The following is a 22,905-nucleotide window of genomic DNA, read 5'->3' as shown; positions in this document are numbered from 1 at the left end:
ACTAGACCCTAATGACTAATTGTGCGTTGAGTTTAGAGAGGTTTGTCAGCTCTTTAAACTAAACTGATGCAATGATAACTGCAATTATTTACTAGTTAGAACTCTTTTTTTTTTCCAAGTTGGATCTCTGGAAGTAGTCAGATAATTAAAATCTCCTGCAGCACTGAAGGAGCGGCCGCCCCAGCTTGTCCCATCAGCTGAACGCACTGCTTTCCTCCTTGAAAGCAGCAGAGATGTTCGAGCTCTTCTCAAAGCAGGCCTGGGAATCATTCTCTGGGGCAGACATGGAGCTCTGGGGCTGCGGTGCCAGCATTGGGACCGCAGGAGCTGCTGCAGGATGGCGCCAGGAGCAGAGCAAGCATCCTTCTCTGCAGCAGGAGGGGCTGGGGCCGCTGCTTGGTGCGGGGTTGCAGGAGGAGCTGCTGGCAGTAGGTGCTGGGGCAGCGAGCTGGGGCTCCCAGAACCTGCAGGCACCTACTGTTTCTCAGCAGTACCTGACATGGCACTGGTGTTCTTTCAGAGCTTGGCTTATAAGCTTTACAGCTGAGCACTTTTTTGCTATTAAATGAGGCATCAGAATGCAGTTCAGTAAATAGGTGGTTGTCCGTGACCAAGGTGCTCCCCTTCAGGCTCTGGGATAGTGGAGTTACATAATTAAAGCCTATTAATTCATATTTTGTTTGCTTAGGAACGTCCCAGAGCAACTCTGTGTTTTTGTTTCTTTTTAGTAAGTAGGTATGATTGTACAAAGGCAGGAGCAATAGAAACCAGGAACAAAACAACTTCATATTTATGTGTAAGGGCCAGCATCCTTTTAAAGCATAACAGTGGCTCTTGGCTTTGGCTCTACTTTTTGCTTCGTTCCCAGGGCAAGCTGCTCAGTCTGAGTCTCATCTGCACACAACAGCATTATGTCTGTGCCTTACACTGAACTGAACATACGTGTGACAAGTAACCTGAGATGCATGGATAGAAATTTATTACATTCAACTATTGCTGCTACATTGGGTTGTGCTTTAAGCATGTTAATAAATAATTTTATAAGGTTCTTATTGTCACTTGCTGTTATTTCAGGAGCAACTTTCCAATGTCATCTAAACCAGCTGAAGCTGATATTTTCTCTACTTTATGAATGAAAGTGTAATTTTGAGGGTTTCAAGATGCTACCTGTGTCTTCATCTCATCAAGCTGTACACATTAAGCTGTTTGTTCAATTTTAGCAGGGAGAAGTGCTATTTGTGTTAGTTCTTTCCAAAAACCGATCTGTTTTGTAGGATCTTTCACCCATAGTTCTGACAAGCATCCCTCAGAGCCACAAGTGGTGGGCATACAATGCTGTGTGCACAGCCGTCATTAGGTTATGCCTGTGCTGGGTGTGGAAGGGTGGATTGGCTCCACAGATTTTGGTGATCCCCTCCTTTCCTGGCTTTATGTACATGGGAAGGAACGGAACAGCGTGTTGCACATTGGTCATATTCTGTGCATCATTTTCAGCAGAAGCCTGCAGATAAGCCCGTGCACTTTTTTTCTTTGCTGTGTTCAAACATAGTACAATTGTTTGGATTAGAACTGCACGGTGCCCGTGCCAAGACCCAGTGTGCAGCAGGGAGGTGTTCAGCTTGTTGGCTGGGTGAGGAGGGCTGCAGCAAAGGAACAGGGGCAGGGATGTGGAAAGGGTGAGGCAGGCAGCAGGGCAGTAATAGGGGGATGTGCTGCTTTGTGCTTATGGGTGAAACCTCAACAGGCTGCTGAGAGCTGCCAGTGACATCCAACTGCTGCAAGTGACAGAGGTGCACAGCGTGAAGCAGCACAGCAGCACTGTGTAGCACTCGTAAACCAGAAAGTAAAATGGCAGTTGCAGTGAAAAATCATGTTATTACTGGAGTAAAAACGTATCATCAAGTGCCACCTTCCTTTTTTTCCCTTTTCTGTATAAAATTGGTGATGTTTGTTTTTCAGATAGACCTGAGTGCCATATTCAGCAAGCGCAGAGCTGTGCACAGTAACTGAAATAAAAGGACCAAGAGAAGGTGCGTTTATGCCTCCTGCAGAAAAACCTGTGCAGAAGCACTTGTGTGTGAGCACATCACAGAAAGAAATCCGGGTTGTGCTGACAGAGGTCAGCTGTGCGGGCGCTGAGTAGCGAGCACCTGATGCCACCTGAAGCCACGTGTTGGAGCACATGCTTAATTTTAAGAGCAGTCAAACCCACAGGTGCAGCCGTTCCTGTGCTTAAAATGAAATGTGCTCAGAGGCTCTGCTGAATCAGGAGCAGGGTGCTCAGCTTCTGCAGGCTTGAATGCTTTGATACAACAGTGAGAGGCATTTTCAGAGGGACATCTGTTTTCAACCCCGTAGCACAATTTAGAAATGTTATCCAATACTATCACAACTTTCTTTATTAATTGAAAGCGATGGAGATGTACCAGCTGTAGCCCAAGCCAGCAGAGACTTGGGTGGCTAAGCAACAGAAAAGGCACCATATTGAGTGAGCCAAAATTCAGTCTCAGAGTCATTTATTTTAACCAGTGACAATACGTTTAGACTCTAGTGTTTCGATTTGATTGATGGTTTAATATCATATATAATTTTTTTTAATGAAGGGAACCCATTTAAATACGTTAGCATTTGCACTCGTAGTCTCCCATGTACATAACCGCATTTAATCATTACAATGATTGTTTTTGCGGTTGCGTAATTTGTATCAGCAAAATAACTATGTCAGAGCCACCTTATCTTAATGAAAAATACGATTCCTGCTCTCACACACACTTCTTCTGCACATGTGGAAGGGCAGCAGCGGGCTCCGTCTCCAGAATATTGCTAAGCACACCGCTTTCACCGCGTGAGCGCTGTCAGCAAAGACATCAAACAATATTAATGAGCTCGGAGTCTTTTCTGATACTGCTTTGTTTAAAGCCCTGTTGTGATTCGCTGTCATGTGAATTGAGTAATTTGATTTTGAGACTTTTAATGTTAAAATGCATCATCATTACTGATGTATCTGAAGACTTCACGCTCTTAATAATGGCGCTAAATCAAATTGGGAATCTCCTCTTAATCACCCAAGCTGTGCTGCAGCTTACACAAACAGTTTTGGGGACGGAAAGAAGTTTGGGGCCACAGAGTAACAAGTATTGTACAGAATTTGTGTGTGGAAACAAAAAGCCTCAATTGGGCTCGCAGCACAGAGTGCTAGAGGTGTCAGTGTTGGATGTGCACCCTCGGGCTAGGCAGCTGGTGTATGTATGCTTTTGTTTATCAGTTACTGGTTTATGTAGCCTTTAGGCCAGCACATGAAACAATCGTTCCTACAGGGTCAGCTGCTGGTCAGAAGCAAAGTAAGAAAAGACTTTGCGCTGCGGCGCGGCAGCCATCATTTCAGTGCAGCTGGCACCTGCTACTGGTGCACAGCGGGAGGGTTAAGGGTCAAAGAGGCAGTTGTTCTAAACTCAGTGATGGCTTAAAGGGACTTGTAGATTAATCTGCTTTATTAACTTCTGTATATTAGATAACTATTGCAGTGAATGACAGTCCGTCTTTCTGAATAAGTCCCTTCACCTCTTTCTCTTTCAAATTGGCTTTTGAGTAATGAATATTAAATAGAATACATTTCAAGGTAATTAAATGGAAGCATTAGGGTGATGTTGTTTTACAATCATATCTATAAGTTTCTTGTGTGTTTATCTTGCGTTATTACTGCTGGTTGCTTTTTGTTAGCAGAACAAAAAGCATAAATGTTTCAATTAAAGAAGAGGGACAGGCTGCATTTCTCAATGAGCTCCTGCCTCCTGCGCTGCATAAATATTTTCAAAAAGCGAATAAGTTTAAGTAGAAGTATAAAAAATGTTTTATTCCTTGTTTGCCGGGCTCAATGTAATACTTTACATTACTTGGAAATGTTCGATTTCTGCTGGCCGTGGTGCTTTTATATAAAACACTAAGAGGTGCTGGTTAGGGGAAGGGCAAAAAATATTGCCACTCCATACAATCTAACTAGCGATATGAATAGCACCAATAATTTTGTAAAGTTCACATTATAATTCAAAATCCAGTTAGAAGTGATGCTTGCAGTCTGGAAAGAAAGCAATATCTTTACAAAATGGATAGGGAAAGGTAACAATCCATTCCACGAGCTGCTACTGGCAGATTTGCCATGTGAGTAATGAAACTCACTCTGGATGAACAAACACCCTCCCCTTCCTCCATTTAGAAGAATCAAATGTAAAATTCTAGAATAGCCCTCGTTTACAAGGATGCTTAATTGCTGCTGGGCACAAGAGTGGTCCAGTGCTTGGTGGCCTCTTGCTCCAACCTGTTCGTTTTGGCACGATTCATGATTTTGGAGTTCTGGGATGGTACCTCAAAATCCACACTTTTCCCAGGCTAATAAATAGCTGTTGTCTTTGGTTTCTTGTGATCCTGTGAGCTATTTGTGTTGTCAGGATCTTTAAAGATCATGATCTCTGGAAACTTTGGTTGCATTTTTTTCCCTCGTGCTTCCTTGTTTGTTTTTTCCATTGAAAACTGAGATTCTCTTGCATTTATGAATCTCCAAGAACATGCACAGTTTTAAAAAAAAAACAATAAAAAATCACGACAGATGGATGAAATTTGGAAGCACCATTAATTTAGCTCAGCTGAGCTTTGCATGGTTTAGGTGAACACAGTGTAGCTTCATCAGATCTTCCCCTTGCTTTGCTGGGCACGCTGGGACCATCGGCAGCCAGCACTGCACCAAGGGCTCCAGCACCGCATGGCGCCTGACCTCTGCGTGTCACCACGTCTCTGAGTCTGTGATTCGTTTCCCTTTAAAAAAAAAAAAATTAAAAATGAAGTGTGTGCAGCCATCCTTTAAAATCTTTTTAGTGTGACAAGTAAAGTAATCTTCCATTGATACTTAAAAGTCCATCTGCAGAAATTCAGGGAGAATGTTGAGAGAGACGCAATATCTATTGAAATGTTGAGTGTCAAACTGCCAGGGTAATGTATTTAGTATGAAATATAATATTCAGTGCATTTTGTTTTGATGACTGCATGAAATAGCCTCGTGCTCTTATCCTTTGTTGTTGTTGTGAAAGATGATATTCACTAAGAAGTGTCGGTGACTATTCAAGACACAGTAGCAATGTGCTTATTACCATCTTCATCATCCGTCTTTCATGTTTATTCACAATGGCTTTGGTTGCAGTTCAGTTCACGGGGATAGCAAAAACACTTCTAATTGTTCAACAGTAGAAATTAGAATCAGTTTATGAATGATTTGAAAACAGATGAGGCTTGAAGTGCGTTAGGTGATCGGTAATTAATACTTTGATTAGCCTTTTTAAGTTTTGTGCAATTAGGCTGCTCAAATCAAGTCAGTCCCATTGCTTTATGGAAGATCCTTGAGCAGTGGTTGGAGCCATGGTGCTGGGTTTCTGAAAGCCTGATTTCCTGCAAGGATTGGTTTGGGAGCCTGGTCTCCTCCCTGTCCCTGCTGACTGTCCACATCAGGGCTAAACTGAGGTAAGTATGGGTGAAATAATTACCCAGGTTCTGCTTTTCTCCCTGCTACTGGTTCCTGCTGAGGTACAGGTGCCCTGGCTCTGCTGCTGGCAGATATCTGCACGCTTGGAGCTCGTGCTCGGCTGCCTGCAAACCCCAGCTGCCTTGTGGCAAGCAGCATCAGCGTGAGAGGTGGAGGGTTAGGAGGGCTGCACAGAACATTGCCACCCAGCTGGCCATTTGCAGGCCCTCCTGTAACAGAGATTTCAGAAAAGCCATGATCCTACAGGTAAAGAGGCCAGTTTGTATGCTGAAACCCTTCCACAGTGCTGGAATCCCACACTGCCTTTGTGCACCAACTCCCAGCACTTGATGGAAGGGAAGGCAGGAGTGAACTCTGCGTGAGGAACTGCACACTGTAAGCCCTGCTGTTAGCTGGGGGAAAGACCTGAGATGCAGATGTAGGGCCATTTACATCCCTGAAGAGAGACTCTTGCTGGAAGGCAGTGGGTGTAGGTGAAGCTGCCATTCCCTCCTCCCAAGAGGATGAAATACTCTGCAACAGGCGTTAGGTGGGAGGTGCTGGTGGCGGACACCAACCTCTTCCTCTGCCACCTCTCAGGTAGGAGTGCTGGCTGAGCAAGAAGGGATGGGCCCTTATCCTGCGGGCTGGGAGGAATGCTAGCAATCATCCGAGCTGACACGAGCTGTTTTGTACAGATCTGAACGCAGCTTCCTCTTCTTTATTGATAAGAGCAGAGAGGAGTGTGTATTAATTTTTTATAAGGATTTTAAAGAGCTCAGCTGTCTCCTACACCAAACCAACCTGAAGTTTATGTTTCAAACGTGATAAGTTGTGTGTTCCCAAAGTCCTAATTAATCACGCTTCCGTCATCCTTAAAAACAGCTGCAATGCTGTAAGTTATGGCTGCTTATTTAGAAAGAGCCGCCTCTTAAATAGACAGCCCAGGTTAATTGAACGCGACCGCCCCAGTATCTGTAACTGAAAATCTCGGGGTAATACCACCTAAAAAAGCAGACGAAGAGTTGATGTTACAGTCATAAGTTATTCCAGCCTGAGGTCGAATAATTTGCTGCTATGAGGGAGCACAGATGGATAGGCAGAAAGAAGCTGTGCAGATACATGAGTTTGTAAACATCTGTCAGCTGCACCAGATATCCAAATACAAAACCTAGCACTTAAGGCAGCGTGAGAATGTGACATTCAGCAGAGGCTCTACATGAAATTCAGCTCAGACGGAAACAAGTCAGCATACTCTGGAAGGTAACAATTAATGAACTGTGTCCCCTCCTCCATGCAGAAGGAGGTGTTTCGTTCATCAAGCATCTCCCGTGTTTCTGCAGTTAACTGTTCTGCTCCCAGTATTTAATGAGCCAGACCATGTGCTGGGCAGACCTGTCCCACAAGCTTACCACCTTGCTGAGGGTTTGCAGCAGTCAGCTGGCATCTCTTTTCCTCCCTGATGGATGCCAGCTGACCCAGGAACAAGGTCTCCCTTAGGATAGAGGGACCTGCTGCTGAGAGGCAAGAAAGGATCCAGCATCTTAGACTTTCACATAACAGTTTAGAGGCAACTGCAGTACGAATAGAACGCGTTCTGTCGTGTTAGAATACGTCCTCAAATTAGAGGGAAGAGTATAGGGCAGTGTTTCGCTTCAGCCAGCTTGTGTGCAGGATGCAGCTGCTGCCTGTGCTCCAGCTCTGCCCTCATTACATCCTAGCGCACTGCAGACAGCTGCTGGGATCCTGGTGGCTTCCTGAAAGGCACTCAGTACTGACTCACTACTGGTAGGAAGTGCTGGAAGCAAGCCTTAGTTTTGAAAAGTCTGCTTTGCCCTATTGGTCTGTGTTATTGTGCCAGCTTTATTTTAACAGTGAAGAAATAGAAGGCTGTTTTCAGTGGCTCTGGTATAGTAAATTTATTGGGCGCATTGCAGGTGCTTGTCATTAGCCTTAAGCTATCATCCTAAATGTATCTTTCTGAGTATGTGCTTATGTTTCTTTTTCAGATACAAAGACAGGTTTGACATAAGTTAGTACAATCTTATTGTGTGATTATTTCTTCTAGCTTGTGATTTGGACCTACTTCAAGTGAGCACTCCCATACTTAGAGCCCTTTGGCCAGTTCTAAAGACATATCCAGGAAAATGACGAGTTCCACGCTCTGTAACTGTTCCCTTTCTCACATCTGTTGCCATCTTTTCCATCCCTTCTGAACACCGGTTTTAAAAAAAGACTCTCTCTGCACAATATAACAGATAACTGGTAGGAATACCCTGTGAGAGATCCAGACACTTTAATCACATTTCGGTTCATGAGCTGCAGATACATACGAGTTGTTGGCATGAGGTGTGTCACCCAGATGCCCTGCCTTTTTTTTTTCATTGTTTTTCATTTGACCGTTTAAACCTTGGTGCTGTTTTCATAAAAGGAAACAAAAAGTTGAGATACAAGTTTGGGTTCTTTACAGTCTTATTCTAAGACTTTCCTGCAGCTTCTTAAGCTTCTGTTGTTGAGTCAAATAATTGTAGTAATGTATACTTAAATACATATACACACACATATACATAGATGTAGGAATTATATGCCCTTAAACTTTTACATTTTTCAAATTCCAATTGATTTTCTATTTGTGACAAGTGAAAAGTATTTTTTAGTTCAGGAGTGATTGACTTGTTCTTACTTTCAAAATAAATACAAGGCTTTAGTTTTTTTATTTCATTTGGAAGTGTTATTTTTTGAACAGACTCGAAGTGGAAAATATCAATCTGAAAGTTAGGCTTTCTAGTAAAATAAATATTTTAAAACAACAGATTAAAATTTAAGGTATTTAATAATCTTGGAGCATTTAAATCCTCTGAATATTATTAGTTGAATGATGATCCATTTATTGATATAGAAAGAATTGATGATGAAAGAACTGAGAACTCTAACGGACATTTAAATTAGTAATCACAGCTCCTAAATTAAGAGCAGACTGCCTGAAGCTAGAGCTATAAAATCTACCAAGTTGTGTAAGCTAAACAATGAAATGGGCATCTTTTTCAGATCTGACTGGAACATCAGATCTGTTCTCACCAGCCGAGAGCCTGGTCAAAACCTGTGTGTTTTTAGAGCCTTCTGGATCTTTTGTGAAGCTCTACTTAACGCTGTCAGAGTTTTTAATGTAACCTTCTTTACGTTAAAAATGTGATTAGGGGCATTAGAATAGAATATTTATCCCTACGCATGGGAGAGAGAAGTGAGTTACAGGACCTGCTTGGTGCTAGTTGTGCTGTACTGATACATGAAGCAGCAGAAGAACCTTTTTAATGGAAAGACAGCTTCTTTCCCAGCTTCTTTAGAAAAATGAAATCAGAATAAGGGGTGTCTTGAGCCACGTTTTCCTCCAGCGCTACAGAGAGAAAGCAGCTCTGAAGGCAGAGAGGCTCTGAAGAATTAATTTATTGGAAGAGCAGTTCTTTTCTGTTGCCTCTTCTGTCAATAGTTTCTTTTGTACAGAACAAATGTGTCAGAAGAAACATTATTGAACCAGATAAAGCGATGCCTTACATTTAAGATAAGAGGACAGAGACAAGGGTGGCAGTTTGAACTCCACAGGAAATACATTATCTGCTTCTGCAGCCCCTTCTTTGTCAATTGCTCTGTCCCCAACTCAAGCCTTGCTTTCTGCCTGCTGCCCCTCGCCTGCCTCCAGCCGGCAGCTAGCAGGGCCTGGGGCTGCCTCCATCCTGCTGCTCAAATGGTGGGCAACACTGCAGCACCATAACATTGCCATCATCGTTGCTCTGTGTGTGTTGCATCATAAATACCAATAAATATAAATGCAAATCAAATACAAAGGGAGAGGCGCGTTGTTTCCAAGGTCCTCCACAAGCCAAGTTCCAGCTCCTTTGTGACCTGAACGACAGAAATGGCCATACAGACGGAGCTGTGTACCTGGAAATTTCCTCACACCCTGTGTCTCCTGATGACACGAGCTAGTGGGAATGGAGCCAGATAAGGGCCGTGTGAGGTTTGGGGGAGGGTGCTGGGGATGTTGTTTGTCAGCGTGGGAGGGAGCTGATCTGTGCTGTGTGAAAACAAGAGGGGTATGGGGTGGAGTTAGCGAAATTAAGTGGCAGCCTGGTACTTCTGCCAGTAAACGAGCTGTGTGCTGAGGCAGAGCTTCATTGTGAAGTACCATGAGCCTCGTCTAGACTAGCTCTGTTGCCTTGCAGACAAGGTTGTTTGGTCAGCATCGCTTAGACTTGAGTTCTGTGCAGCAGGGGTGACCTCCATGTGCTTGTTCGTGGGCACAGTGTCTTTTGGTGTGTGTCAGCAGTACTGTAAAACAAAGAAGGATCTGGAACGCTGACAGCTTGCTGTAGGCTCACGTAGAAATAGCACAGGAAACCTTGCTGCACAGTAAAACAAAGCAGCAGTAGCAGTAGTTGTGATGGAAAGACATAGAAAACAAGAGGACTTTTGAGGCTGTTATCATGGATTTTAGTGCTCTTCATCTTGATGGCATTAGGCACAGTGATTGCTGATGGCTTCTGCTGTAATGCACTCCTGACAACTTTCGATGCAGTAGGCAGGATTGCCCCAATTTATTGTTGCATCTCTTACTGCTGAGCTGTACACCTAAGGGGCTTCTCTTTAGCCTTGTGAGAAGTGGGACTTGTAAGACGTCTGCAGAGACAACACGGTGGGATTGCAAATTGTCCATCTCTGAAAGCAGTAGACTTCTGTAACCTCAAGAAAAGCATAAATCACTGTCCTGGGACACTCACAGGCAGGTGGTAAGCCTTCTTCATGTTAGTGAGCTGATGCCATAAGTCCCAGCAGTTCTTTTATACAGAGGCGACCTTGTAGAAAGGCGACAGCACTGGTGGTGACACAGCTGCATGTGAAGCAGAGGTGTGGAACTGAATTCCTCCATGTGGAAGAAGTTGCACCCATTGACATTCACTGATGCTTGCTGTACGTTTATGGAGAACAAACAGCAGATGTGAGCACAGTGAGGGGTGGGTGCTGTGTTACAGCAGTGGTGACAGTAGCAGTGGGTCACCAATCTGCTGGTGCAGATTGTTACAGGCATAGCATGCAGGCTCTTGTTCATTGCTGGTGAAAATGCATTGCTACTGGTGGTGATTATGTGGAAAAACGGTGTTCTGTAGCTGAGAGTTTGCTCTGTGAAGTAGTGTTATTGTGCTCTATGTATCTGTTATATTTTCCAGAGAAATAAATAGGACACGTTACTTTTGGAGCAACCTACATATAAAGAGCTGTAATTATTGTTTGTGCCTGGTAAGTGCTTGTACAGAGATATTTGGATTGCTTGCACTACTTGCAAAGCAGCGCAGAGGTGATTTTGTCCTAGGAGTAATGGAAGATACTTTGCCTGATGTAAAACTGTGGAGTCTGGATTAAAATGGGCCTTTCCCTCGTCAGACCTTATGTTCCTAACTTGAAAGTTCAAATAATTTGTGGATATCTCTGTTGCAGGTGATTTGTAGTGCTAGGATTCATCTTTTTCATTTAGTGAAACATGCTGTTTGACTTAGCCTTGGTCAGTTATTACAGGCGAGTTTGTAGTGTGGCAGCTCTCTGGAGACCCTGCTCATAGCTTCTCGTTGGCCTAAAAGAAAGGATTTAATGATTTTCTTCTTCTATGTTTGGTTTTAGGGTGTAGATATTTTATAAATCTGAGTCAAACTACTTACTGGTGACATTCTACAAATTTTCGTTCTGTTTAGTCTTTGAGTAATGTTTTTAGATTCGTATATGTTATGGCCTTTGGCATTTGGGACTGCTGTGTCTCCAGGATATCTTTGCGGATTTTGTCTTTAAATGGATTCTACAGCTCTTCTGTGATTTATTTTTACAAAAGTGGTGCTGATCCCTGAAATAAGTCCCACCCTCCCTAACTACACACACCAGCAGTGTAGATGCACAGCAGGAGACCCCGGGGGAGAATACCTGTTGTGGTGGTAGCCAAAGGCTCTGTTACAGCCAGCCAACAGAGTTACTTGTCTTCTGCTTGAGAGCCAAAAGAGCTTAGCTGTATGGATTGATAGGTCTCAGTGATTTGTAAAGTTGATCAAGTGGCTTTATGCATGCTGTAGATCTCTGTAAGTTAAGTAACAGAAATAAAATGTCCAAAACCACAGACTTGGATTTGTAACTGCCTTGCAATTGATGTAGATTTGTAGATGCCTTGCTGTGATCAGGATTACCTTCATCATCAAATGCCTTTCAAGAAGGAGGAAGTGGGTGTGAGAAAACCAGGATCTTGAATAGCACCTTGAAATTAATCTGAAACAAACACAGATTACTGACCACACACATATTACTGTCCAATAAGTGAATCTGTACCTTAAATAAACACAACTTTAAGTTTCTATTCCTATTTGTTTTCACTTCTGTAATTATGACCTCGGAGCTAAGCTTTAACATTCACTTTCTTCATTTCTTCACCTGGTATTTCTGCTTACAGAAATATTTGTTTGGAAGAAAGACTTTTGGGATACTGTGCCCATCCAGGGAATCCCAGCATGATTAGTAAAGGCTTTGTTAATTTTTCCTGATCGCCAAACTGTTGGAATTTTCCTTCAGATGATGTCAATCCTAACGAACACCATCAGTTTGGAAGACTGCAGGAACCAACGGTCTGTGTCAGGACCACTGCTTGGACTTACAGCTCTAGATGGGAAGGTGAGCATTTAAGAGGTTCTTCCAGGTGCACTCTTTGAAATCATTATTTCACTTCAGAACAAAGCTGCCTGTGGCTCTTTCAAATCCCCTTCCTCTTTCCCTGGAACCTAACTCACTTAGCCCCATGCTAAAGTAAAGCTCAGCTCATGTACCAGGTAATATTTTACAGATTTGTTCACAAAGGCTGATGAGAGAATCTTCTCAAACTTTACTCCAACTTTTACACCCAATCTTAGATAATGCAAATATAGCAAACCTCTTTTTTTTTTTTATCATTATTATTAATAGATTTTAAATCTTTGTTTTTCCAGAATAAGGTAGAAATGATAGGCAAGCTCATCTGGCTTTTAGATGCAGCACTGAAACAAGAACACTGTGGAAATCACGTCAGAAAAAAATTGCTTCCTAGAAAAATAGTTAACCAATTCCTTTTTCTGAAAGGTTTCACAGGAACAAGCAGCTTTGAGGATATTATCTGAGCTCTTACACTTAAGTACCAGCATTGATTGCAATTTGGATTGTGTTCATCTGTGGCAAATCATATAAACCAGGAAATACTCTGCAATTTGCCCTTTCAATAAAATCTGAAACTATGAATTTGGATATACCCATCATGTTTCCCTTGTGACTTAATAGAGACAATATTGTCAGAAATGGAAACCATCTGAGTAAATGAATGCGAATCGATCTAAATGTGTGCATTTTTTTGTATAGCCAGGCATTGTTCCTGAAGATACTGACCTGTTGTATTTGCCACAGTTCAGAGCTGGCTCTAACTTTATTCTGAATTGCTTTATATCTTGGGCAGTCACAAGCCTCAGTGTATTACTGCTTTGGAGAATGAATTGTCTATACAATAAGAGGGTGCTGGAAAAAAATAAGACACTAAGATTAGCAGCAACTGCATACATTAAAATTCAAACTGAAATCCCAGCTATGGAAGGAAACTAATAGAAGAAGAAAATATATCAAGAAGAGAAGCGCTGTCTCATCATTCACCTGTGCTGAAGGATCCAATTTTAGCCATATCCAATAGCACTGTCATTCATCTTCTTGGTGTGTTATTGTGATTTAAATCCAGGCTCTATAAGAGAGAGCAGTTCTTTTAAAATGATTGAGAGGGAATAAGGGCAAATTCAGTGTTTAGGAAAACTTTATGACATCACAATATTATACTTTACAGATGGAAGCAATATTTCCTACTTTGGAAGGAAAACTAATCATTTTCTATCTGCTCTGAGTCACTGCATCATTATAAAAGTGGGAAATAAGTAGCTTTGTGCGTTCCCAATCTTGTTCAAGACGACACTTTTGTTTATATAATGCTTCTGATTTATAGCGTTTAAGTATTAGCCTGACTACATATTAATTATGTGTTTTTTGATGTTAGCTGCTTCCGTATGAGAAGAAATTAAATATTTCACTTGAAGATAAAATTGTGGAGCTGTAAATCACAAGAAATAAATTTGTGACTGGCAGAATATTCTTTTTACTGAAATTAGGCTGGTTCTAATGATTATGTGTTTTGCTCAGCAGACACAGGTACGTACAAGCGCCGTGACTTATCAGCAAGCCTTCCATTTCTTTTGGAAGGATGGAGAACAGGAAATATAATTTACAGTATTTGCATTGCCCGTTTTGCATGGAGCATATTATTTTGTGTTCAGAAAAAAGTAGGTGATGTACTTAGATGTGGCTGTAAGAGTCATCTTTCCTCGGCTCGTTTCGGTACACCGCCAGCTTATTTATTGGAAGCAGATTGCTTTATTTCAGGTGGGGTATCAGTCTGTACAGTTCCTCTGGTAGCAAGCACACATTAACCACATTTTACTTTTATTGTTTGTTCTCGTCTACTTTCGTTTTAATGATACTTCCCTTGCTGATAGTTCGTCTCAAAGGGAAGGCGGCAGGTTTACCTGGGGACTCAGAATAGCTAGGATTCATACTTGCTTGTCCTTATAGGCTGAGTTATGCCAAAATGGGAGTTGTATACAGAGCCCACCCTAAAACAATGCTAAATCTTTTGAGACAGCATCAGCTTGCTGTCAAATGAGATGGTTTCCAGTGGCTCCTGACATCGTTCCTCTCCCAAAGTGAGGCAGCAAGTTTAATTTAAATCCTGATGGCAGCCAGAATCCTGGCATCTCCTTCTTGCTATTCTTCAACAAAGAAGATCACAAGCATGTGTGTGCATGGGCAGAAGTGATGTTATTGCAGAGAAGCCCTAGAAGCCCCTGGGCTCAGAGCAGCTCTGTAGTGCTGGAGCAGCCATGCCATGCGAGAGGAGGCTGTCGGCGGGGTTGTTGGACAGAGATGTAATTCCTTGCTGTTAGGGAGGGTATTGGTAAGACTTTCTGTTGTGGGGTTGATGAAGGAAGCTCTTGGAACACCTCTGTACCTCTAGTACCAGAGAGGATCTCAGGATTGCAGCCTTTTCTAGACTGAACTCTGCATTTGTCACCTTGAGAGAATGCTTTGGGGAACGTGTTTGTTGCAGACAGATATTTCGTCTTTTACGCCTACGTGTTTTTCAAGTTTGAGTTCACATGTCAGCTATTTGATCAGCAGGTGCTGTAGCGACCAGCACGGAAGTGTGATACAGGATGTGTCTGTTTTGAAAGGAGCTGGACTGGGGGCTGGTTTTTCACTTCCTATCGTGGAATCATAGAATGGGTTGAAAGGGACCTTACAGCCCACGTATCTCCAGCCTCTGCCATGGGCTGATTGCTGCCCACCAGATCAGGCTGCCCAGGAGCCCATCCAGCCCAATCTTGGGCACCTCAAGGATGGGGCACCCACAGGTCCTCTGGGAGACCTGTGCCAGTGCCTCAGCTCTGAGTATTCCTATCATCCTACTGAGTTGTCATGGGCTTAAAACTAGAATGCCCTGATTTTACTACGTTTTCTTTTCTCGTATTTTTGCATTAATATAAGAGAGCTGCATTTTTGGTCAGAAGGAAGCTCATGTTTGAAATTTAACTGGTTTTAAACTGAGGTGTTAAACAAATCCCTGGCATGCATTTTGGCTATCTGTATGATACCCTGGTGTATCTTTTTTTTTTTTTTTTTTTTTTTTTTTTTTTGCCTAGCATTAACTTCAAAAGGCTGTTAACATTTTGCATACTAGAAACTCTTTTCAGCCTTCTTTTAATGAGTTTTCTTGATGTGCAACTGAAATGTGGAGATGAGGTTAGGCTTTCCTCCATCAGGACGTGTGCCTTTGACCAAACTAGCTTAGCAGTTGTCAGTGTGGTCGCTTAAGCTTTTACCTCTTAATTTCTGTTGTCATTCTTGAACCAAAAGGCCACATTCATTTTAGAGTGGCTTCTATATGTCTGACTTGGTTACTGATGGTAAAACTTGGACTGGTGGGACTTTCTGTAGCAGTGTCTGTGGACGGAACTGCTATCCTGCCTCTCGAATGATGAGGTGTGGGGAAGGTACTGTAGAATGGGGTGGAGACCACCAGCAATATCCTTCTTGAATGCTGTGAACCTCTGCCAGAATAGTTCATTCACCTCTGAATAGTTGTCTCTCTCAGTGTTCATACTGTGGATGTGCTTATGCCCAAGGCCAGAAGACTTTGGTCTATGTAGTCAGTACAGTAAACACTAAACAGGATTATACAACTTCTTTGGCTACAGGAATAGGGTAGCTGATGACTCTGGAGATTGCATCCCATTCCTTATTGCTAGGCTAGCCAAAATTTGTCCAAAGGTGGTAAAAAGTTCTATTTTAACTAGTCTGTAGATTAACCAGGACAGAGTGGATATAGTAATACAGAAAATGTCATAGAATGCCTAGCTTCTAAAGAAGCAAGGATGAGTCTGTCTCATGTCAGCAGTACAGTGGATGAGATCCTGCAGTGAGATGTGCAAACTTGCACCATTCAAAAAAGACTTAAAGAGGAGTCGAGGAACATTTATATCACCTCTCTCAGGTGGCTTCATGTGTTGGAGCTCAGAAAGTGGCCCCTCACTAAATTGTAGTCGTGAGATAGGACTGAAGCTGTTGTGGCTCAGGACACCTAAATCTGCTTGCAGTTTGCCCAGCTCCTCTCACAGAGAGCAGCCTGTGAAGCTTTGTTCAAGAATGCTCCTGGTGCAGGTGAGTAACTGGCTTTAAACTTCCAAATCACATTCCTGAAGTTCTCTGTTTCTTTATCACAGTACTTCAGTGAGCTGAGGGCAACTTTGATAAACAGCCAGCCTGGCAGCACACAGCAAGTCCTTGAGCAGTGCTTCAGGAACCGCATGAAGGGAGTTGAGCAGAAGGTTTCAGTGAAGAACAGAGGCTGGTGAGTTGATAACACATCAGTAGCCATGAATTACTTCCCTGAGAAAGAAGGGTCATTCCCCATAAAAGGACTTATCCCTAGACTGAGCAGTTGGAGCCTGAATCTGTGGGTAAACATGGCAAGGGTAATTTTTCTGGTAACACGAATCACAAAGTCAACCAATCTTGCCCTCAGTCGAAAAGCAGAGTGGAAGTTGGCAGACTCAGCGTTTCTCCTGTCAGCATTGAATGTTCCCTGTTTGTTACCGGGTGGCTCTGGCCCTGTGGTCTGTGTGCATTACTCTGCCAAAACAAACCCTGAAATTATGGAGACACAATCAAAGTCCCGGCTGCGGGGCTCCCTGCAAGGCCTGAAACAACCTGCAGAATGTCTTGGACAGAATGACTAGGACCATTTGCTGACTTTATTTCTCTAACTTCTTTTCTCTTTGTTGCTATGAAAATTGGTGATTATTTTTTAGTCCTTACATAGTTTTGCATTGATTTTGGACTCTGTTATTTTGTTTCATTTTCCTGTTAAATTCCAGTATTAAAACAAGTTCCTTATGGCCTGACAATCGATGAGAGGCAGAGATAGAGGGATTTGGAAGTGGACCCAGAGGAGCGCAGATCACATCCTTGGCAGTAACTCTGACAGACTTTGTGTGACTTGTTCTGGGTTGGGAGAAAACTGGGGGGAAAAGGCAGAAAGGCATCAGAAAGGACAGGAGTGCCCATTAAAGAAAGAAAAACGGAGCTGATGGTGGTGAGCTGTAGGACATGGGCTGACTTTGCAGCTGTGAATGCCAGGGGAGTCATTTGACTCAAAAGTCCTTCTGGATTATGTAAATAAGTAAAACCACATAGAAAGAGAAGAAACATGAACAGATGAGGAACTGAGCAAAACTCTTTGCTAGAAATTGATAGTTTCTTAGTTCTGTGTCTATTTATTTTTAGTGAAGGCAAGAAGTCCTTCAGATAACACAGTTTTCGGAGGAAAGCAGGCTTTGATGTGCAGGTTCTCTGAGCTGCCTTATTCCTAGAAGCTGGACTTTAAGGGCAGAAGGGGACTGCTGGATGTGCTAGTGTGGGCTGAGGGGGGCGGGATGGCAGGAGGCTGGGCCCCCCACACCAGCCATGAGCCAGGCAGCAGGGATGTGGCTCTCCTCTCCCTGCCCTCCCTGCTCAGGGAGCAGACAGGGGCTTCCATCATGAGGGCTGCTGGCAAAGATTAGATTTGGCAAGCGTTAGATTTACATATATGTAGATTTAAAGCGTATTTTCATCTCTGAGCTCTGTGGAGCGTTGTCAGATGGGCGGTGGTGTGGAAGCTCTCGGGGAGCTTTTGTAGAATTGCAGCAGGGAGAGGTGGGTGCAGGTGTGAGGGGGACGGGGATAATTCGGTCAGACAGCAGCTCGTCTGTCTGGGTAGCATCCGCCTGTCTAACTTAGGAAGACTTCTAAGCCATCACTTCCCAGCAAGCAGCATGAGTTAATACATGGTCGTTCTGTTTTCAGCCCTTGATTCGTAATCCTTGTCTGATTTATTCTGTGGAACAGGAGGCTTCTTTTAACGGTGATTGTTTAAATTTGAGCAGAAATCAATTTCCATTAGTAAGGAAATAAACAAAAAAGTAAAAAATTATGAATAGAATAAAGAATGAACTCATAATTGCATCCTGTATTTCCACACACTTTACCACACTGCAGTTACGCATACTCATCAAATACAGTGCTGTGGAGGTAGGCAGGAAGGATTATTTCCCTGTTCCTGCCAGGAGACCTGGCCTGAGCTCACGTCAGTTCCACAAGCACCTGTCCGTGCAGCCCCGTGCAAGAAGGAGCCCCAAGGAGCCATTCTTTGGCAAACTTTATTAGCTTTGCTCTAGCAAACCAGCAAAGTCTGACAATCAAAGCAGAGAGCAGTGAGGCTACAAACAAAAGATGACCCAGAGACCTTAAATACAGCGTGCTTATATATTTTCCTGACATTTAAAATACTTTTTTAAGCACACAAGCAGTATGTGATAAATGGCAATGAAGTTCTGTGCCAGGTGGGTGCTGGTGCAGTGTCTCACGTGAGGAGGGTGGTGGCAGCGGGGCAGCCTGGAGTTGGTGACCACCTGGGTGCATCCCAGAGAGCCCTTTGCTAGAGGCTGGGGAGGGTCTGGATCAGGGTCCTCATTGCATTCAGTTCCCAGCAGATTTGTGTGATTCAGACCATTGGTAGGCTGTTTGTAATGCTGTCCAAATACGCTTCTGAGTTCATTGCTGTATTGCAGAGCTCTTTTCGAGAGCACGTGGTGATTTTTTTTCCCCCATTTTCCTCTGTTCTTCTTTCGATTCCATTTCCATCTTCGTTATTCTTTTTACCACTTACTGAGATCAATGTCAAGTCTCTCCTAACCAGCTGTTGGGTTTTCTTCTGCCCAGGTTCACCCAGAACGTGTCAGTGTTCTGAAGGGACGTGGCTGAGGTGCTGCACAGTGAAGGGGCGGCCGATGCGGGCAGCTTGGGAATGAAGAGCTGACAAGGACTGGGGAAAGCAGAGCTGGCTAATAAATCTATTCTGAAAGCTTTGGAGCCTTGTTATATTGTTAGATTTTGACCCTTGCGGAAACTACTTTTTTAGTTAACTTCTGCTATTCTATATCTCTGGTATAAATGTAAGGCTTTGCAATAGTGAAAGCAATGTGAAGTCAACATTTTCTACCTCTCTTAGCAAAATTTACTATCTTGTTCTTTTATCTTTATGAAACAGTGTACAAACAGTACTTAACCAAAAAGCATGACAGTGTGCATGAGGAGATGGAAGACTACAGGTGAGCACTTTAGACTCTTAAGTATGGCCAGGAAATTAAGAATGTTGCATATAATGTAAGAGAGCAGATGGAGCTGCCGTTAGTGAAACACTGGTGGGATCTGAATTTCACCAGCACAAGTTTTCCAGGTCCTTGGAAATGGGGAGAGGGGGAATCCAGGGCAGAAAGAAGTTGCTAAATGTTATGATGCTGTTTAAACAGGATTAAATGCATCCACTCCAACAAAAAAAAGCAAGTAGATCCAAAGACGTATCGCTCATACTTACATGGCTTCTGGCACGATGAAGATGAATACATGCATCTAAACCAGCAAACTTGGCAGATTTGTCTTCACCTCTCAGAGGTGGTGAAGAGCTCGGTGTGTACCAACCAGAAGCCCTCCTTGGGTCTGCAGTACACACACACACAGCACTGCTCTGTGCAGCACAGTGAAGGGCCTGAGGTGGGCACAGGGTGCCAATGATGAATGAAGCAAGATCTAACAAGAATCAGAACTATTTAAGTAATAAGTCGATCAGTTGACAACATACAAAAGCTATTCCGTGCAATTAGATACTGTTGGCATTGGGCTGGGCTTTCTTTTTCCTTAGGCAAATAATTGGTTGCCTGTGCAATGAGGAAACGAGTTGTCACTCTTAGGTTCTACAGGCTGAAGCCATTCCCTGCTGTGTGTGCAGCCGTGTCCGTCTGACAGAGGGAGGTCCTGCCATTCCCCTGCAGGTGGTTCCAGGGCTCTGGGTAACTTGCTGTTGAAACTTTCCATCACCTCCCAGCCCCACGTTGGCATTTAGAGGCTCGGATGAAAGCGGCTGTGCTCAGCGCCCAGTCCTCGTGCTGGTTTGTTAGTGGCTCTGCTGGGAGCAGAAGTTGGGCATGGTGGAAAGCAGAGCTCCGTGTGTCCCCGTCGCTCAGCGTTCAGACTCAAGGCTTGCGTTCACATAAGGCTGCTGCCTTCTGTGGCACTCCTCGAATTCCGCTTCTAACGCTTCCCACAACTCACATCTTGTAAATGGGGCAAACTGGATGTGTGTATTTGAGCAGCATTCCAACTTTGGTTAACAACTGACAGCAGGACCTTCTTTAGAGAAGCTGGTCGTATAAACAGGCTTGATTTTTGGTTTGGAGATGGATGGCAGAACAAGCAGTGTGTTTTATGACTCCAGGTCCTTTGTTGAGAGTCTGTGCTGTCAGCCTTGAGAAGGCCACTGGCAAAGTGGGCACAGCCCAGACTTTCCTCCTATGCCTCCAAAGGATGTGTGATGCCTGGTTGGTTAAAAGCATTGTTGCCTTAAGGGGTTTGGGGTTTCTTTGTACTTTAAGGAAAAAAAAATAAAAAATAAAAAAAAATGGAAACGATGGATGGAGAAAACATCAGGAAGGAGACTGCATTCGGCCCCCAGTGATTTCCTCTCGAGAAAGCAGTGCAAGTCTGTCTTGTTCTGCTGACAGCTTGGGACTGCAGAACGGCTCTGATTCTCCCCCAGATGCATTTTCTGTGGTTACAGTGAGGCACCGACAGCTGCACTGCAGGTGAGCGCCTGCCTTGCGAGGAGCAGAGCAGCCCTGGCACAGGGAGAGCAAAGCCCAGCACCGTCCTGCTGGCACCGGGGGCTCTGAAGAAGCTCAGCCACGAGCGGTGCACACTTTGTAAAGCAGCTCCTTAGACTTGTTAATGCTTTATTGGAGTTTACGATGACAGCGAACCTTTCAAACTGCAGAGGGGTAACGCGCTTCCTTGCCCTATTAAAAAATAATGTTGGTGTGGATGTGATGTACCACAGTTTAGGCGGCCGTTAGGAGTGCTTCTCTGACAGCGTTCTGTTTGAGGTTTACAGAAAGCGTAATAAAATATGTAAGTTACATTTCTACAAACAAAAGCCATAACATAAGTTATTTATGAGCATGAGATCCAACCTGTATCACGATAAATAAACCTTAATGGATACCTGCAGCATCCACCCTAATGCGATTTGCCCAACAAAGTCATATTTAGTGTAAGAATCGGGCAGCGAGTGCAGGTTGGTGCGGCAAATAAGAATTAGGAGAGGCTGGCACAGACCGACTGCACCTCGGCAGCCCCAGCCCGCACCGTGCACAGCAGAGCAGATGTCCATGCCCGGCAGCGCTGCCGGGACGTCCCCGCCGGCTCCGGCTCAGCCTGATGTTATCAGAGATGGCAGAGAGGCACCGGGCCCCATCTGCCCGTCACCCTCTGCGCTCTCTCCGTTCGGCTCCCTTCCTTCCTTCCCTCCCTCCTCATCCCACTGGGGTGTTGGTGGGCCGAGACGCGGGTTTGCAACTAAAAGTTTTGCCTTTCCTAATAGAAGTGCCCAAACGTGAGCTGAAGCCATCAGGGCACGCTCGGTGTCCGGGGCTGCACACCGCCTGCAGCTGCTGCCCTGGGGGGTATTTCGGGTTCTCCCCTTCAGCCAGACTGCAATGCCCAGGGCTGCCCTTCCTCTCCCCGCCCCATCTTCGGGCCGTTCTGTGCCGCTCCACGGGCAAAGACGGCGCCTGAAGGAGCAGCGCGGCCCTCACAGCCCTGCAGCCCGGCGGAATGAGTTGGGGCCCGCTGGGACGGGAGCAGAACCGGTCCTCGGGGCAACGCGTGGATTCCTGCATGCTGAATCGCGGCCTCGAGCAGCGGAGCATCACACCCGGGATGAGGCAGTGCCTCCAGTGCCCTGAAAGGAGCGGGATTTCTTGGCGGCGGCGGGACGGCCAGCTTAGCAGCGGGTGGGAGATGCGCTCCGTGCGGTGCCGGTGCCGCGGCAGCCGCGGGCCCCACGCGAGGGGCAGCGCGAGGCGTGGAGCCGTGCAGGGCGGGCGTCGGGAGCACGGAGCAGCGCGGAGAGAGCTGAGGGGCAGCGGCAGCTCCAGGGTGCCGGCCCCGCTTGCGCTCAGCCGCGCAGCTCCGCGGTGGCACCGACGTGCCCGTGGTTTGTGAGTGCCGGGGGAGTCCTGCGGCGCTTTCTCTCGGTGTCTTTGCAGACATCGTTCCTTCTCACCTTAGAAACCAAACGCTTTACAAATAATTAGCGGTAAGCATTAAATAAGACAGGTGTCGCGGCTCACTCGGCTCACGTTACGACAACAAACTTCCCACCGAGGATCTCGCAGGACGGACATCGAGCCGTACCCCGGCTACCCGCGCAACTCCGCCCGGCGATCCCGGGGGAGCGGACAGATGCCGGCATCTTCCTGCTGCGGGTTTCGTTTCCGCACCGCTGCCGTTGTGCGGAGGTGCTCGCGGGGAGAGGCGCTGCTGGAGACGGGCGCACCGGAGCCGCACGGCTCGTCCTGCGGGGAGCGCTCCTTGCGGCGGCACCGTAACGCGCGTGGCCGCTTCTCGCCGCCCGCCGTCGGGGCCGCGCTGCGGGTATCCGCCGCCCCCCCCAGGCCGAAGCGGGGCAGAGCCGCGCCGTCGGGGCGGGTGTGGAAATAGCGGCTGCGCGGGGTTTGCGCGGGGTTTGCGCGGCACCGTCTCGCCCTGTGTGTGTGTGGGTGGGGGGGGGGGGGGGGGGGTTACAGCGGAGGAGGCAGCGGGAGAGCCGCATTTAAGGATACCGTACGTCCCGGGTTATTAATTATAAAACGTAA

The 22,905-nt window shown here is 45.1% G+C and overlaps 1 protein-coding gene across 8 annotated transcripts in view; it reads left to right on the top strand.

Moving 5' to 3' along the window:
• Positions 1 to 19,060, top strand: part of RANBP17 (RAN binding protein 17) — a 52,784-nt gene extending 33,724 nt beyond the window's left edge. For 4 of the 8 annotated variants that reach the window (XR_006180722.1, XR_006180723.1, XR_006180724.1 and 1 more), the window contains 2 exons: positions 12,110 to 16,505; positions 18,917 to 19,060. Coding sequence is in view for 3 of the 8 variants with exons in the window: in XM_042880632.1 (XP_042736566.1) it covers positions 12,110 to 12,208; positions 16,378 to 16,505; positions 18,917 to 18,944 (255 nt within the window). In the remaining 5 variants the exon portion in view is untranslated. The remainder of the gene's footprint in view (positions 1 to 12,109; positions 16,506 to 18,916) is intronic. The other 4 variants (XM_042880632.1, XM_042880631.1, XM_042880633.1 and 1 more) reach the window with 2 other exon arrangements.
• The last annotated feature ends 3,845 nt before the right edge of the window (positions 19,061 to 22,905 follow it).

Source organism: Lagopus leucura, unplaced genomic scaffold (assembly GCF_019238085.1).
Source record: "Lagopus leucura isolate 7727_CA_CO unplaced genomic scaffold, USGS_WTPT01 Super-Scaffold_100027, whole genome shotgun sequence".
Lineage (NCBI taxonomy): Eukaryota > Metazoa > Chordata > Aves > Galliformes > Phasianidae > Lagopus > Lagopus leucura.
Note: the sequence above shows the minus strand (reverse complement) of the source record. Positions and strands in the feature narration are given on the sequence as shown.